This window comes from Amphiura filiformis, chromosome 6 (genome assembly GCF_039555335.1).
Source record: "Amphiura filiformis chromosome 6, Afil_fr2py, whole genome shotgun sequence".
NCBI lineage: Eukaryota > Metazoa > Echinodermata > Ophiuroidea > Amphilepidida > Amphiuridae > Amphiura > Amphiura filiformis.
Genome location: NC_092633.1, coordinates 26,211,340 through 26,230,522, shown reverse-complemented (window position 1 = coordinate 26,230,522; position 19,183 = coordinate 26,211,340). Strand labels below are relative to the sequence as shown.

The 19,183-nt window shown below is 35.1% G+C and overlaps 1 protein-coding gene across 1 annotated transcript in view; it reads right to left on the bottom strand.

Moving 5' to 3' along the window:
* The window catches only part of LOC140155190 (triple functional domain protein-like), a 324,171-nt gene that overhangs the window by 279,964 nt on the left and 25,024 nt on the right, over window positions 1–19,183 (bottom strand). Inside the window, 1 exon segment of the mRNA XM_072177934.1 lies at window positions 16,450–16,564. Coding sequence (XP_072034035.1) covers window positions 16,450–16,564 — 115 coding nt within the window.

Genomic DNA, 19,183 nt, shown 5'->3' with positions numbered 1-19,183 from the left:
GCCTACTAGATATTGTTGCTATTCATTCACATATAACCCAGATCTAAAAGAGCCTGGTTAAGGCAATGAATGACACTTAAACAGGGAATACAACAACAATTTGTATCCCTACTACACCTTTGAACTACTTTGCCAATAACAGCCCATTTACTCCCATTGAACGACATCTAATGTATTAAAGTTGATGTGCTTTTTCGTTCTTTTCCACTTAGAATAATACCATGCTATTTGTAATCAATTTTTCTAGACCATCATCAACAAACTGATATTAAAAATTACCATTACCATAATGGTACATTTGAGTGCAAAGGAAAACAGAATTGTTTAACCCACAGAATTAGAGAAGGAGAACCGGGAAAATTGGGGGTATTCAGGTCCTTGCCGACGGTGTGCGGAGATGAACAAAAACAATTCTGTGTCTCATCTGAAGCGTCTTGGTACTCGCGTGCAGGTCGCATCAAGTGCGTCTCTCAAATACGCCCTTCATCCATGTTGCGCTTGCATGCTGACAACGAATGCCTCGAGTGCATTGGAGGGAAACCGAATACCCCCAATTTTTGCTCCATGCCTGTATGAAGATGGCGGTCGAGTCCCAATTCTCTGTCTTTAATTCTGTGGTTTAACCAAACATTTGCCTGACTACTTCAAATATATAGATCAAGATTCAAGAAGCATAAAGAGTTCAAGTTGATCATTATTACCTCCCAAATAGGTTTTAAACTGCACAGCCATCCCCAACATGGACTGGTCTAATTCATATTTTAACCATACAAATTTGATACATCATTTGCAAAAGAAAGGTATACAAACATGTATCCTTTGCTTTAAATTTCGTCACAGAATGTTAAATGTTAGATCTTGATAGATTGCGTTCGTGTTTGGCATTTACGCCAGTTCATTACATTAGCACATTTTATTATTTATGTTGGTTCTAAAAATACCGAATTTTGAATTTTGATGAATTTAAGGGTAATCTGGCTTAGCAGAGGCTAACCAAACACTGTTTGCTCGTAAAGTCTTTTCAAGATACATTTTAATTGTTTTACTAAATTGTTTTTTTGTTATTTTACCTTCCTTTTTTTATTTGGCCTTACCAGTAAATTTACTTTATTGTTCAAACTTTGTTTGTCCTTTTTTGCACACAAAATGTATTCATGTAAAAATGAGTGCTAATTCCGATTTAGATTTCTAATTTTCTACTCTCTTTTGTTACAATTTTAGAATAGATCAATCCTCTCCACTGCTCCAGTAATGAATTTTGATTTAATTACCCTGGATGCAAATATTACACTACAGAAAATTATGTAAATATCCAGACTTATTGGTAATCAATATCAATCAATACCACCATTAAAACAGAACACACAGCACATCTGATATGAACAATGGGGACAGCTGGAGGGAAATGTCTTTCTGAGAAAATCTGTGTTTCTTTTTTTGCTCTAATTTCTTTTTTCATATACTTTTATAAGGGGTTGTGCAATTGCCAATTATGTGTACCCTAAGGCTGCAGCGAATTCTCAAAATGGTCTACCAAAATTGCCCCCTCCCTTTTTTTTTTTTTGATGTGCTAAAAATATTTGGCACACCTTTCAATGTGCCAAAACATATTTATTTGGCCCCATCTTTGTCTCCCCCCCCCCCTAATCCCTGCCAAGAATACACATACATGTAATTTATTGCACCACCCTAAAGGATACAGAAATAGTGCCACTTAAACCAGTTTCTCCATTTGTTAGCAAACAACAATAGCCCATGATGGCGGCACTTTCTATTGAGAACAGGAGACAGAAAATCTACTAATGTTGAGTTCCATATCACTGATGAGAATGTCTCTAATAGATAGCACAATACTCAAAACGGACATAAGAGTTTTCTGTGCAGAATATGCATTGATGTGGGACTGTGGGTATTTTTGCATGTTACCCTAAAATGTTCTGAGCTATTCTGTGTACTGATGTATAAACCAAATTCACAGGCAAACTCTGACCACTTTACTAAACTGCGCACAAATAAAGAGCAATATCTTTAAAACACTCAACCTAAAGTAATCATTAGATGGGTAATTTTGTTCTGTGTATTTTGCCCATGGTATTTTGACACAATCTGATTTTATTTCCAAGTTATTCTGAATTGAGTGGAAAAAGTAAATATTTCCAAAAGGGACAAATTTGGGCTATTTCCTCCTCCCGGGTGATTCCTACCGGCTATTCTATGGGCTCGCCATGCTCATTATAAGGGTGTTCTGAGAGAAAAGTATACGTAAATTTTGTAAAGATCTATGTGTATTGACTACTTTATTTGGTAAATTAGGTTTAGTGTCTTTAAGCTGTTGCTTTTGTGTTTGGATACTTTTTGTGTGCAGTACATATCTAGCAATGTTGTACTGGCATACCTGTATCTCATCAAGATGGGATATTCCTGACTGAGGAACCTCATAGGAAACTGCTGAATGAAGTAGCAATTTTAAGTGATACATGGGTCAAGATATGACATACTTCATCCACATTGGCGATGTTGTCATGTGCACATGGCGCAAGGTTGCTCTACACACGTAGATGTTAGTATTTGACCGCAACTGACAAAATTAGCGTGTGAATCCCTTAATTATAGTATTTTTGGATCAACTCTTAGCAGGTCCCAAAATAATGAACTCTACACGGTCCTTTATCTGCCCATCAAACATACCAAATACATGCAAGTTCTCTAGATCTACTGTCTCTGGAAACATTAAAAAATAGAAATACATAAAAAAAACCAAAGGGTCCACCTGGTAACTACGCAAAAAAAGTTTAATAAAAATTCCCTTTAAAAGGGAAGGCCAGCCTCAATGCAGAAGAGGTCTTGTAAATAGTTTGGGTCACCGTGAAAGGCATTTTTTAGGATCACGCTTACATCCATGTTACATGACAGTTCACCAAACCATCAATGGTGAGAACATGCACACTGAAACAGCAAAAAAAATTAACTCCTATAACTCCTGTCAACTCTTTAATTCATTACTCCAAATTGTTCTGTATTTTTATCTTTACTGCTTTTTACCCATGCTTATTATTAAAATCAAAAAATTCACTGCAGTTGTTAGTCAATTCGCTATGTAAACTCAACCTACATGCACATTTTATTTTAAAATGATTTTATATTATTTCGCAATGTATAGTTTACTATAAAGTAGATAGTGGCAAGCACATGATAAAGGACTGATCATTCACTACAATCTTCACTTTTAAACTGTATTTTTTTAATGTGTTGAAACTCCTGCAAAGCTATGGACATGGCATCTTACCTACTCCATTCTGTAATAGTCTGCACTATGTGTTTTCTCAGTCTTCAATCATTTTGTTGAATGTAATTTTATGAATCAAATAAAAAAGATAGAAAGTGGCCTCACTTTAGTTATGTGTCATTTACAGTATTTATAATTTATAAAGTAAGACAATAATTTATTTATTTTCTATAAGTGCATGTCAAAATATGGGATATATTGTTCAATATTATAGCTAGCCCTAAAAACTTTATTTTCCATCGGATTTTTCCGTTGAAAAGACAAAACTGATGTTTAAGATCATTTCATCAATAACATGTTGAGTCATTTTTATCCATAAAGCGACACAGGATAGGATAGATAATTACTTTGACTTCAATGTGGTTCATATAATGAAGATTTTGATTCTACAACATTTTTAGATCTGTTATCAACATATCAATTATGCACTCACAGGCAACCAAACATCATGCTATGCTCAGTAGTCCACTGATATGACCTTGTTCCAGTGATCATTCCCCACTAATTACTAATTGTTGACCATGTCATTTTTTGATATGCTGATTGCTGAACAAGTTTATGTTTATATGTGTAGGCCTAACCTATGATAACTTTTAAGCCATAATTAATTCAAACATAACTTTGGCATTACTCAATCGTTTTCTTTCGTTGAAACGGCAAAACATACTTTCTTTTCCTTGCAAATCGAATTAGCAGACATCAAAAACATTTCCACCACAAGAAGTAAAAAAAATAATTCATACCAATAGAAGAAGGCTTTAATCTTAGCTAATCTTTAGTGTACACAAATCCCATCTCAGAATTAGATACCAGCCCTATGGGCTGGCGAAAACAATGCAGTGTAAACAACTTCTGACGGATCCGCAAACACCCACCACTCAAACAGTCTCAAGGTGCCCACCCCTTTCAAAATCATTCCGAAGGCCTTGCATGGAAAGTGCCTTTATGGTCACTTTTACATGATCTAAACTCTTGAGATTAAAATTTCTGCATGGAATTAGATCCATCAGAAGCCAGCAAATGACAAGAGGGCACATTAATGCCACTCACTGAATGCCACTTGATAATTGACCACTGGATATCAAATGTCTGAGAATAAATGTTGCAGAAAATTAAAGATAAAACAAAATAATATTTCTAAATAATGTATATTTTAAAATTATAGTTCATTTGCTCTTCTTGCTTCCGTAGGTAACAATACCAAGAACTACTTAAATTGAAAGTATTTACCTACTCATAATTTGCTGCATAATATAGAACTTAAAAAATTCCTTGCTACATCATGTTACAAATACAAAACGACTAAAGCGGCGAGAATTCATTGCGTCCACAAGAGCCTCATCCCAATGGCATAGTCCAATAACCTCAATTACATAATCAAAGTGCAAAATTTGACCTCAAGTTGCAGAGTATCAGTGTTTGTACCCAAATCTTCAAAGGTCATTCAATGAATGTACAAATGTATTGGGGTTTAAGAACTGTTACCCTGATAGATGAGCATGTTTGTGGATCCTAGTGATTGCGTTCACAATGTCAGGCCATCGTATACTAATCTACCACTTGTTTCCCCAGTAACTGACACTAGTAATCACAGCTATCCAACCGCATACACAAATGCTTTCTGCAGTCTCATTTTACACCCAGTTGTGAGAAAGGCAAACACATTACATAGAATTTTTTATCAACTCAAAGATTTTTTTACTGACACATTTAACCTATTTCTGTTCGGAAAGTGCCCCGTAGCTACGAGCATGGCCCCTGTATAAAGCAGGCTATTTTCACTGGGCAGACAGGCTACTACATGCATTTGCCCTATCCATGGCTAGCTGCAGACTCAATACATTCAGTGTACATTCAATATGAATGGATATTTTGATCATTTTGCAATAACTGCAAAGGACTTTCTTATCCAAAGAGTTCAAACGTATAATTTTCCAACGCTTTGTAGTCGCTTACTCTTACTCAAGACTCAGGAGAGTTGAGCATCTATCCCGTAATAACCAGATTGTTAGTCAATGCATACACAGCGTATTTTGCTTACACTACAAGGAAAGTGGGTGCTATTTATAGACAATTGTTTTATGTATACATGGTCAACGACCTCGTGACATGTAAATAAATCAAGAATTGATGGACCATGATGAGCATTTGCATTTTCAAAGTGAGATACTAGTACCCTATTAAATCTAATTAATGCCCCTTCAATAATAAGCCCCCCTATAGAAGCTTTCAAGGGAAACCTGCCACCGCACCTGCCTAAGTGACCCCTTTCTATGCAGAGATGTAATACTGGCTGTAAAAAATATTTCAATCTCAACCTTCCAGTTTAGGATTCTAATTTACTTGGACTTCAGATACACCATATCTGTAATGTTTAAAGGAGGATTTTGTGATCCTAGCATCGTCTTTTTATGACATTATTCAGTAGATATCCATGAAAAAAGCTTATTCCCAAAATTTCAGTTGATTCCGATTTTGCGTTTGCGAGTTATGCATGAATGTGTTTTACACTGCTCCATAGGCCACTGTTGTATACCAGAACGAAATTCAAATTTGGCGATATTTTTGTTAAACAAATTAATCTGCAAGAAATATTTGGTATAAACAATATGTAGCCAGAGGTATCCAGTGGTATGAAAATCTCAAAAGTGGGGGGATGAGGCTGTGGATCACGAAATGCCCTTTTAAGTGTGTAAATTCCCAATTTTGACTTTTTGTGTGACCCTTAAGGGTATCCGTAGGGAGAACACTTTGTTTTACGGCCAGGTCTGGCCAGATGCATGTTTGTTCGCAGTCTACAGGTGTAACTAGGTTGTTGTATATTCTATAATTTTCCTGGTGTGTTAACTGTGATTACATCTAGACACCAGTTTATTTTTTATTTGAGCGGGACCCTAATTTAATGAGAAAACGCCGAAAAGAGAGGCCCGGCAAAAGCCGATTTGCAGACAATTTTGTAGCTACAGACAGCTCGTATTCCATATAACAACTACGGAAACCAATCAGTGCCAGAAGTGTTGATTTATATTTCATCCACTTAGGTTTGGCTTAACCCACTAAAAGGTAAAACTTTAAGGCTGATCATTTTAATTATAAATGTAGTGTGTGTGTAAAAGTATATTTCTCAAAATGGAGGAGAGCGCCTATGACTATTGTCCGTTCTGTCTACATGGTCTATGATAATTATTTTCTTACCGAAATATATTCACTTAACACAGACCACGTTGCCAAACAAATGAGGGCAAACCATGGTCAAATCATTGAAAAAGTCGCCTAATATTTTTTTTTTATCAACCGTTGGTTTCTATGAGATAAAAAACTACCAGAAGTCGCGTAAGCCAATGTTGAGAAGTCATGCAATATTTTTCTTAACCATCAATTGGTGTCTATAGGACAGGAAATTGTCGCGAGGAAAATCTTCAAAACTCATCCTATTGACCTAGGCCTATTACATCGCGGGTTTGGCAACCCTGCAATATATACAGTTATATAACATCGCACCGCATTGTGAGGTGAACGAACTGAATGTTGACATTGTATTCAGTATTTAAAACAAGAACTGTCTTTAACCAGACAATGCGGTTGGTATAAAACATAGCGTGTGATATCATGATATCAACTTCAAAATCTAAAACAAAAGTAAAGAAATAATTTAGGGCGAAATAAATAAACAGCGTACAGCAGGTGCTATCTTGTCAATAATGATAAGAGGAACATGAAAAAAACCAGCAGAGAGCATGCACCCCAGTAAAGAGTTAAATAAAGCAAGGAAAAATCATAATGTGCAGAAGGCCTACTTTTCGGATGATATTCACAGAAACAAAAATAAAGAACTAAAGATCTAAAAACAAAAGTAAAGAAAATGAGGGCGAAATAAATAAATAGCGTACAGCATGTGATGACTTGTCAATAACGATAAGAGGAGCATGTACCTCAATAAAGAGTTTAAATAAAACAAGGAAAATCATAATGTGTAGAGGCCTACTTTTCGGATGATATTCACTGAAACAGAAAAAAAGAAATAAGTTTAAAGAATTATATATGTTAAGATTAGATAATGAACAATCATACATAAAAATGTGACAGGTGTCTGATGATATTTATACACTACGAGCAAAAAATAAAGAACTACTTAACACGCGACATAAATAAATAGCCATATTTTATGAACGAACTGAATGTTGACATTGCGGACCAGGATTTGAAACAAGAACTGTTTTCAAAAGAAAAGCGCAGTTGGTATAAAAACATAGCGTGTGCTATCATGATATAAACTTCAAAATCTAAAAACACAAGTAAAGAAATAATTTAGGGCGAAATAAATAAACAGCGTACAGCAGGTGCTATCTTGTCAATAATGATAAGAGGAACATGAAAAAAACCAGCAGAGAGCATGCACCCCAGTAAAGAGTTAAATAAAGCAAGGCAAAATCATAATGTGCAGGAGGCCTACTTTTCGGATGATATTCACAGAAACAAAAATAAAGAACTACGTTAGTACGTTTAAAAATTATATAATTTGAAATTAAATAATGCAAAATCATACATAAAAATGTGACATGTGTCTGATGATAATTATACACTTCGAAAAAAAATAAAAAAATACTTAACACGCGACATAAATAAACAGCCATCTATCAAGAATGACAAGAGGAACATGAAAAAAAAAAAAAAACCTAATATATGAGAGCATGCATCCCAATAAAGAATTGCTTTAAAATAAAACAATGAAAAATCATGACATGTGAAATGTATGTTGATACACTTATAAATAATACTCAAGGGTAAAATAAAAAACACCTTATCTACCGATATTTCCACAGTTAAACATACTCAGTGATCACTTGTACTAAAACAAAAATAAAGAAATACTTCACAAATGATAAGAGGAACACATAAAAATAAATAAGCGAGCATGTCCCAAAAAAATTAGTAAAAGATAAAATAATGATAAAAGCGTACAAGAAGGGCAAAATATTTGTGCATAAAAAACTTATTAAATGCTCATTTGCTCTAAGATATTTAATGTTTGCAATTTACTCCTAGTTTATCATTTATTTATTATTTATCTAGGCTTATATATCTTTTATTTATTTAGCGTAAGTGAAAAACTGTCAGGAGAAAGTGCTCAATTCTTTATTGAAGAGCGTTCTAGTAGTTGTACAGAAAATAACAGTTAAATGTTACATGTTTTTAGTAGTAACTGGCAGTTTCATGCTGCACACGTCCATATAGGATGGCAACAATCATCAGACTGATAAAACAAGTTCATTTTACACCAAAAAACATTATTGATCAAGAGAATACATAAAATCAATTATTGATTACAACAAATCAGTTCTGTGCTGGAGGTGTTGCCAGGTGAAAAGTTGCTAGGTGATGCTGAATTGTTCCAGTTTGTGCTACCCTGCTTATTTCTGTGCCTGCAATTGGAGATGAGTTCGGAGCGCTTGTTAAGAGTTAAGTTTCTTTTATTTATTTATCTATTAATTTATCTATTTATCAATTTATTTCAATATCATTATTATTAAGTGCCTATTTATAATGATATTTAAATCTATCAACATTATGCTTACGTCATCCAGGAGTTATTATCCCACTTGAAATCGCCATATAAACACAAATTAATAAAGAAATACCCAATGGGTGAAATAAAAAGCATGATCTATCTTTTCAAGAATGAAAAGAGGATATAAAAATATAACAGAGCATGTCCTATAAACATGATAAAGAATTATTTAAAATCGTACAAATGTGAAACATGTAATATGACATATACTTAATGGATCTGGAATGAGCGTTTTGAGCGTTTCGACAGTATTTTTGTGGGAAATGAGAGCACATCAGACATATCGAATTGCATTCTGAATACGAAGAATGTCTTTCTCATATCAAATAATTTTCATTTTTTGAAAATCACGATATAATGCAAATTTTATGACAAATTATTAAAATTTGATATTTTTCAAATTTGTGATATATAACAGTCCTCGAAGTAAATTTTATAAATCTAATGACATATTCTTAAAGTGTATGTAGCTGGGAGGAAAAGCCGACGATCAATTGAAAATTTTGACCTTTCATATTGAAGATATGGATTTTATTTCCCAAAAAGTCCTCTTTTTTGGGGGGGGTTGGAAATCCATATCTTCAATACGAAAGGTCAAAATTTTCAATTGATCGTCGGCCTTTCCTCCCAGCTACATATACTTAAAGAATGTATCATTAAATTTATAAAATTTATTTCGAGGACTGTTATATATCAAAAATATCAATTTTTAATGATTTGTCATAAAATGTGTATTACATTACGAATTTCAAAAAATCAAAATTATTTGATATCAGGACATTCTTAGTATTCAGAATGCAACGATATGTCTGATGTGCTCTAATGTCCCACAATAAATACTGTCCAAACGTTCATACCCCAGCCCTTAACATAAAACAAAATAAAACGGTCATGATAATATGACATTAAGGGCGAACACCACTAATGAAGCGTCTTGGTTGAAATGCACGTGAAAATTAATGTCTTTCTTTGCTCAATTTGAGGCCTTTTTGGCTCTCATAGTTGCCTGATGTACCCGTTACATTTGATTAAGAAACAAGGTAGTATAGTTTCTCTCCATTGATTTTGCAATAAGCGTCTCCAGGAGGGGGGCTCAGAGGGGCTTTCAGATTTTATGCGGTGGGGGGGCTTAATGGCTAAAATCGCCAAAAACCGCCTGATTTTACATATCCCTCTAGCGTTGGTTGTCAGTAGATTGCAGTCACTCCTCATCAAGTGTTGACAAAGACAACAGTGGTTGTTGAAACGTACACAGTAAGTGCACATGCATTTTCTTGGATCAGATACTACGAACTCTGGTTTACTAGTTTACTCTACCGATCCTGATGAATTTGTTCAATCAATAACGATATCTGGGGACCAATCACAAGCCAGATTCATTTAAAGATGCATTACATCATGACCAATTTTAGTTAGGCCAGAAATTGGCCTAACTCTCCATAGAATCCCGTGTTAAAAAGTTATCCATAATCCAAAGTCAGTAGTCCACTTGGGAAGCTAACAAACAGAGGCGACGGTGACTGAAAAGATTAGATGTGAAAATCTATCAATTGTGCACAAATAATAATCAGAGTTTTAAGCTTAAATGCAATAGCCAGAAGCACAATTGGCAAGTGGAGTATGGAGAAGTCTAGCTACACCCTGGAAGGAAAAAAACAGTATTTGAAAGCGAGGAAATGTGCAATATGACTTAATGTAATACATTAGAAAAGGCTTAAAAGGCAACTATTAGGCCCTGATTCATATTTAATCATCATTTAGGCCTGTAAATTAGATTGTCTGTGTAAATTTAGCAGGATCCGACTTTTTATGACGACTTTCAAAATGTGTTACATTTCAGAAACACCAAGCTGTTTGTGAGGTGGCGTTAGCTGTATGGGTTATAGGTGAAAAATAAAAGAATAAGATCAATTTAGAAATGTCTGTGCAAGCAGTGCACAGTTGAGCTCCCTGCATGTCTATGGGAGCGTTCTAATCAAGTTGATGGTTCATTGGTCATCCCTACTGTTAGGGAACTGAAATCAGACTGAAAACACAAAGCGTCATTCGAGGCTCTGTCTCACCAGTTGCATTTACAAGGCCCTTGTTATAACCAGAGGTGGCGGATGATTTTTTTCTGGGAGGAAGGGTCACACAAGGTTCTGAACAGAAAGCGTCACATACGGACCAACCCACACTACGAGAACCGCGAATGCCGAGAACCCATGAAAGCCGAGAACCGCTCTAGTTATTTCATCATTCTTATATGCGGATTATGATAGTAACCAACTGACAGTGGCGACACCAGGATTTTTTTACCGGGAGGGGGGCATTGAGGGCAAAGCGAATTTCAGGAGACAAAATTGCAGCATAAAGGGGACATTTTCATCATTTTGGGTTTTCACCGGGAGGCAAACTAGGGGGCAAGAGTTCTGACTGGGGAGCATCCCCCCTTGGTGCCACCACTGCCAACGCCCATTGATAGTAACCAACTGACAGTGGCGACACCAGGAATTTTTTATTATCGGAATTTTATTATTATTTATTGAGGGCAAGCGAACTTCAGGAAGTAAAATTGTCGCATAAAGTGGACATTTTCATAATTTTGGGTTTTTACTGGGGGAGGCAAACTAGGGGGAAAGAGTTCTGACTGGGATCCCCCCCCCCCCTTCGTGCCACCACTGCCAACTGAAGTGCCTGGGGTGCTAATTAGGTCAAATATAATAAGAAGAAAATAATACAAACCCCTTGGCGCACCCTAGGCACTGATTACATTAAATGTGACATGATCTGGTCCATGGGGGCCAAAGGAGGCATTTTTGAAAATTGAGTTACTGTAATTATTACATTATACATACAATAGGCTATCATTTACTAAAAACCCCAAAGGCCTAGCATACTTTGTTCTAAAGTTATGAAGTTTTTTGATGTCTATTTTCTTATGTATTGCATTGTTTTTTACTCCATATTTTTACCTTTATCTCAGTTTTAAAATTGCCGCCTTTGGCCCCCGTGGACCAGATCGTGTCACAAATGTGCTAATTAATTTGGTCTCATCCCAATTGTGCATAATTATAACTTTCACCTCCAAATCAGAAATAAGAAAATCCATTTTAAACGTACATTGTGCGCATATTACAACTGCACACTTGCATGGTTCGATCACTGTGTCTGGTTTCTGAATATTGACAAATAAATCTGCCACATCATATCTTCTAGTTTAATGTTACATGTTTGTACATGCACAAAACAAAAACATTTCATGTCGGGGATGGCAAGCCGGAAACCCAATTACTGATTGCGGAAAATACAGCATTACTTTTTAAAATAACATGCTCAGGAGATGTCAGGCGTCCTTTTGGTATGTATGATAGTGTGCTTGTATTTTATTCGTTTACAATTGATGGAATGCTTAATTAAAAGAGTAATTTGCAACAAATTGCTAATCATAATCAAGGATAGCATTGGACTTTTCCATTTAAAATCCACACTACCCCTGTGGAAGATTTTGGAAACATGTTCCACAGAGGGAGTATGAAGTTTAAATGGAATTAGCACATTAGGCAGCTCCATTTGAATTCCATACACCCTCTGAGAAAGTTTCAACCTGAATCTTCCACAGAGGGAGGGAGAGTTTAAAATGGAGTTGCTAATGTGTTCATTCCATTTGAAATGCATACTCCCCCCGTGAAAGTTATTTCCAAAATTTTCCACAGGGGTAGTGTGGATTTTATTAAATGGAATACACCATTGTGTTGTGTTGGTCTCACTTGACCGATCATCTAAAATATTGCAAACTTTTTCCACAATGTGGTCAGAAAAATTATCCAATTTTCCTAAGTTGTGTGGGTTTGCGATATATTTCCTTTCTAAATATTATCTCATATTACATGGTGTGGGTTACTTAAAAAAATTAATTGGTGATGATAACTATCTGCATTTATACACTGCTTATTGAAAACAATACAAGAGTAAAAAACAGCTGAAAATTCTGAATAAAACTGCCAAAATATAAAGCAAAGCAAACAAACAAATCTCAGTCAGCAAGGTCTCTACTTCCTGATCTGTGTAGAGGCCAATGCAGACTATTTTTCCACGATATAATTTTGTTACAAATTTAGCTTCTGAAAAACAGTTGAAAGAAGTTGTACACAAAAGTAGCATTGCATACTTTCATAACAAATAAAGCCAACACCCTTGATTTGAGATATACCTTAATTGAACCCAATTTGTTCACTCACTCAAAACTTACACTATCATTATCACCGATTTCTATTTCTGAAATAGTAGACTATGCGTTTTTTGGAATATGACGAGGTTGTATTGATGTGAAGTGTTCATCAAATCAAGCCAATCAAGGCTGGCATCGTATCGGTTTCTAGACAGCATTACATCCTCACTAGGTGGCAATTCATCATCTACAAGGGACGAGTTCAGACGCAAAATGCATTCTATGCTGTGTGCTGCCTTGTGTTAATTCTATATTGTTTAAAACTTGTTCATCAGCTACCATATTCACTGTATTTTAGTACTGCTCCCTATTATACATTGGTTTACCTCAAGTTCGGTAGTGATGCAGGTGCATATTTTACTGGTTGCATTATCAAATCCTGTGTATAATGTTAATCGCACAGAGCGTACACTTGCAGTTTGTCGGCATGCTTGAAGCGCTATCTCGAAAAAGTACCGATGTCACTACAAAACTTGAGGTAAACCAAAATTGAGCCTTTTTAAAGCTAGGTAGCTCTTAACTGTCTCCACCCGAGTGTCGACTGTAAACGACACATTTCAATTTTCAAAAATTCACAACAATTCTGAATTGTCAATTTTCATGACCATATGTGGAATCAGCATGAAAAATGCATTATAATGAGTACAAACAAGCCTATTACTGGTTCAGTGATTCTTAAGATAGCTCTTGATATTTTGAGAAAATATCTCAAAACTTGGAACTTTTTATGTTGAAGCCTATGGCTAGCACGCAGGGCATTAACTATCCCCTGTGTGTGGTTCCAAACTTGGAGCATTGATGAGTAACATCAAAGAACAATATTGGTGTACATAGACAAGGCAGCCATTAGACATATTGCCCTTTGCATGTGAACTCTTCACACAGATGCTGCAACAAACTTATCTAGTCCTAAAGCTGCCATATTCAAAATGGTGTCACTTCAATGAATAATCAATCTTAAAGATTTTAATGCTTTTGATGTCACAGAATCTGAAATAAAGTAAGCACCGATGAAAAAATAATTGTGGTATTCACAGTTGCAATTACATTTTCTGGATAGAATTGCATTTATTTTAAAAACATTTTTTTTTACAAAAATTGAAAAAAAGAAGTTTAGACCCTTGGGTTTAATACCACAAAATGAACAATATTTTCCAGGACTGTGTTTACTTGAGTTTGTCCTAACCTTGATCTTCCCATCATAACTTCGAACTACCAAAACATTCTTACAGTAAAACTACCTTTACTTGGACTCCACATATTACAACCCTATAGGCATACAGTGTACTTTATAATTTTAAACATGTCCCTACCCTGTTCTGTACGGGATTATGTACTTAACTAAGTCCTTTCATCCCAATTTTGTACTTCAGGGCAGCGTAAAAATTCCTGGCAAATAAATATTTCATCTGTCAAACATGCTTTTGAACATAAGCATAAAAGGCAGCTATGGCAGTTACCGATGTCATCCTCGCACGCACACAATAAAATTGTCAGAAAGTAGAAAACATCTATCTGTCCAAAAATAGGTCTGAAGTATAATACAGGTGCAAATGGGAACTTGATGTTTGAATGTGAACAAGCAAATAGCTGTCTGCAACCAGGGGTAGATTGATCCATGGGCAGTTTTACAATTCAATAGGTGCTTTCAAGAATGTTTAACATAAATACATTTTTGTTGATGTAAAATACAAACTGAAGTGTATGACTTCAAGGACAAAATGCTTTTGCATTTGGGGTACTTCTTTGTATGCAATATTGGATGTGACTGAATCCCATCTGTATGATTATCCTCCCCCCACACACACACAACTTGCTCCCTCCCACCCTCCCTACGTATCACAGCCTTTCCAGGACACCAAACTAGTTGTTAAGTTAGGGGTCAAAACCTGTTCTGTCCATAAAGTAGTTAAAACCAGGTTAAAACCGGTCAAAACCTGGTTTAAACCGGTCAAAATTGGTCAATTATTGTAAGAAGTATGATTCATGCATGCATTTAGTCGATATATATGACATAAATGCTGTGATTGTGATAGATTTTGAAACTTCTTGCAATTACATTAGTTTTATTTTATGACTTTAATGCTGATTGTGTTTTGATTAGTCAAATTAACCAAATTAAAGGGAACATAATTTATTTCATAGTTAACTAAATATTCTGCACACAATTTTATAACAATACCAAATTCCATTTCATTTGCATAAAGCATTTCTTACTGCTGACTTAATTAACTGACTTAATCAATGCCCCTCACTTGAATCTTGGAAATAGTAGATAAGGCAAAAAAAAAAGGTTTGTCTCAAAGCTCACGAGAAATTTAAAACAAATGCGAAATGTGATTTTTTAATTTTTTATTTCCAACTTTTTCATGGTATTTTGAGAAAAAGTCTGATTTTCGCCGATTTTTCTGGAAAAACTATTTAAAAAATTTCCGCATTTCTTTTTTGGCCTAAAGAAAGAATAATAACGAGCCCTGATCAAAGTTCTAAATGCATTGCTGACTTTCCACTTTATTATTCCCATCCCATCTTACCAACAATTTCCATGCTTGAATGGAACACTGGGCTATCCCAGAAATTTAATAACGGCACCTACCCTAAAGAAGACATGGGAAAATCAAATTCCCATGACTTCTTTAGGGGTCAACATCCTTAGCAATTGCGAGCACCAACCGACACGCTATATACGCCCCTTACCATTTTGAACATGAGTGTCTGTGATCTTTATTTGCAAGTAGGTTTTAGAATCTAATTGAATGTTGATAACTGATTGATCATTGATTATCGGTTATCAACTATCGATTATTCCCCACCACCCACACACACACCACTTCAAACACTACCATACTTAACAATGGCATATACTAACATGTTTGGGAAAATTTTGTGCATGTAAAGGGGGCTATTCCAGAAATAAACGGCACCTACCCTAAAGAAGACATGGGAAAGTAAAATTTCCCACGTCTTCTTTAGCAATTTTTTTTACAATTTTTTTGGCGACTTTGAAGAACCACTGGACCTTTTCTGAAGTGCTAGGATTATTCACAGCTATTTTACGAAAAAAATAACAGTTTGTTATCCTTAATATGCAAACCATTAACTTGTGTTTACCTCTTCATCTATCTCATATTATAAATGCATGGAAAACCAATTTTTTTTTAAGTGTACTTGGATATTTTGCCAAAACATTTTGTGCCTTTTTGATATACCTGTACACACATCAAGAATGTGCAATTTGTACCATTTTCAAACATTTGTAACATTTTCACACATTTTAATTACATAAAAAATGTAATTTCTTGCAATTGAAAGAGTTCTATGATTTCCAAGTTGGAACAAATTTCCATCCAATTAGCAAAAATTTGATTTCTTTTGTGAACTTACCTTGGTATGGTACTGAGATAAAATACAACTCTTCGAAGATCATCGAGTCTGACTTTCTCCAAGTTAGTTCCTCCTGGAAAGATCAAAATGGGACCCCCTCTTCTGTCTCTTCCACCTAAATATAGGGAAGAAATATAACATGGTTTGATAATGGTTTGATAATGGTTTGATAATAAATGTGCAATTTTCACAGATTAATGATCAATTCATTCTTGGATCATCATGTTAATTCTGCAATTTAATTTGAGAAGAACAAGTAGAAAAGAGCACAGGTGGTCACTTCAGCTAGGGGTCTGTCCGAGCCATTCAGTATGCATTGGATTTACCCCCTCCCCACACAACACCCCCAATGATACTTAATGTGTCATTGCAGTGTGACAACAGCCACTATTTCTGGAATTTACTTTAAATTAATGCAATAGTTTTTGCTGGACCACTAATTAGCTTAGATAAATTCTTTGGATATATAAGAAAATGTTGATTATTAGTCTGATTTACCAACCAATAACCAAAACTTGGAAGTGCAGTTTTACCACTGTATAATAGTAATAAAATTTTGCTATATACAAATTTGAAACATTTTTAGTAGTTTTGAAGTTCTTTATAGACTCACAAAGTAAATATTTTGCCACAAGTTTTCAAGTTTGCACAAGTTTTGAATTTGAATTTTAGATGTAGGCAGATAATGATTCATGCCCTCACTCCCCCCCCCCCACGAATGATGCTAGATATGTATGAAAAGCCACCATGTCAAGTAACATTCCAAAGTTTAATGATCTATGTATCTGCACTATGTATTTTTAAATACCAAACAGTATTTGTAACAAAATATCAACAAAATAAAATTCAGCAAACCTATGGAATGGATACATCGGTTTATTTGAGCACTCTATGTGCAAACAAATATAATTCAAAAAGTTCCATTTACCGTCCATTCCTTGCCACACTATTTATACAGTGTAATTCTATCTAAGTGCACTCCTAGAAAGTTAGTAAGGGTATTCAATGAACAGTAGTTAACAATGATATTTGATATTTGATACAAAGAAATTAGTTCAGTTATTCAATGCAATTTGGAAACTAAACTGAATTCTTTAGTGTGTGTTTGTTAGAGTATGAGTACTCAGTTCTGAGGTGTGTTCAATGACTATTCAGAGTAAGAAAGAGACTCCAGACCTACACTTCTTGTGACCTGCAGATGTGGCCCAATCAGACCAAGGCTCAAAATATATTTTGGAATATGATAGCTGTTTTGAACTGATTCTATTGAATGAACATTAGCCCTCGTAAATGTACTTTTTACCATTGAGTTTTTTTGGGTTTTTCTGGGACACCCTGTTGAATGTAATACGAAGATAGACATGAATAAGTTTAAATTTTTTCTGTTGTTGCAAAACTCCACTTTTTATTTTTATAGGAATTCTGTGAAATTTCTGTTTTACCCTTACCCCCTGTATTATATGTTTTAAGGTGGTACTACACCCCCTGATCAATTTTGTGACTAATTTTGCATTTTTCTCACAAAATAACTACACACTAGTAACAAAAGATGTAGGCCTATATATTATAGGGGCAAGGAATCCAATTACTTCACTGAAATTTCAGTGATTCAAGACAAGTGGTTCATTATAATTATATAGAAATGAGGTACATTCTAGAGGTACCACTTTTCTAATAAATAATGTACCGCTTGTCTTGAGTCACTGAAAGTCCAGTGTAGTAACTAGATTCCTTGCCCCTATAATATACAGACCCTTTGTTACCAGTGTGTTATTATTTTTTGAGAAAAATGCAAAAATAGTCACATATTTATCAAGGGGTGTAGTACCACCTTAAGCCCTGCATCAGACCAATATCACCAATACTGAAATATAGAGAATTTTAAAACATGTCAACTATAATAAATTGGTCTCATTACACCTTTGTACTTATAGCCAGGGATGGAAAAAGTGGGAATCTGGGAACCTCCTTCCTGAGAAATGTGGACAATTTTGTTCTTTCAATTTTGTTTTTATAAAAAATGTGGCGATTTTTGTGGGAAATGTGGCTTATGGTCCTGGGAAATAAAACCTTTCCCACATTTTAACTTTTTTGTTTTTCATTTCATTTTGTTTTTCCATAACTCCTTTTTTCATGAGATAATGATACTATAATAGTATAAATTATTCAACTCCAAATGATATCTGGCATGGGCAAGCAGACCACATATTACCATACATTAGTATCATATCATACTTAGTCCGCTAACAAACGAAACTGAGCATAAATTATTCAAGGCTTTGGTTTTAACATCACAAATACAATTCCCTGGTAGCATAAGTGAATAAATTGCACATATATCAAGACATTGATTTACAAGGTCTTATAGTCTTACGAGTCCATTGTACATCACAATGCACATAAATGTTGTGAAAATAATATATGTTGACTTTGAAATCTCACTCCGATATAATTTAATGAACTTACATTCAAAAGGTGCCAAACTCCATTTTGAAGATGTGGACCATCAAGACAGACAAGATTATACCACAGACTAACAGCTGGACAGACAGACACAAGAAACAAAAACACAACATATATCACATACACAAACATGCACATTGTACACACCCACAATACACCCATCCCCACTCCCCCATCATGTCCATGAATTAACCCAGTGGTGTAGCATGAGAAATGGAGGGCACCGACCATGATGGGGGGGGCACGAGGCTGATGAGCGGGAACAAGCCAT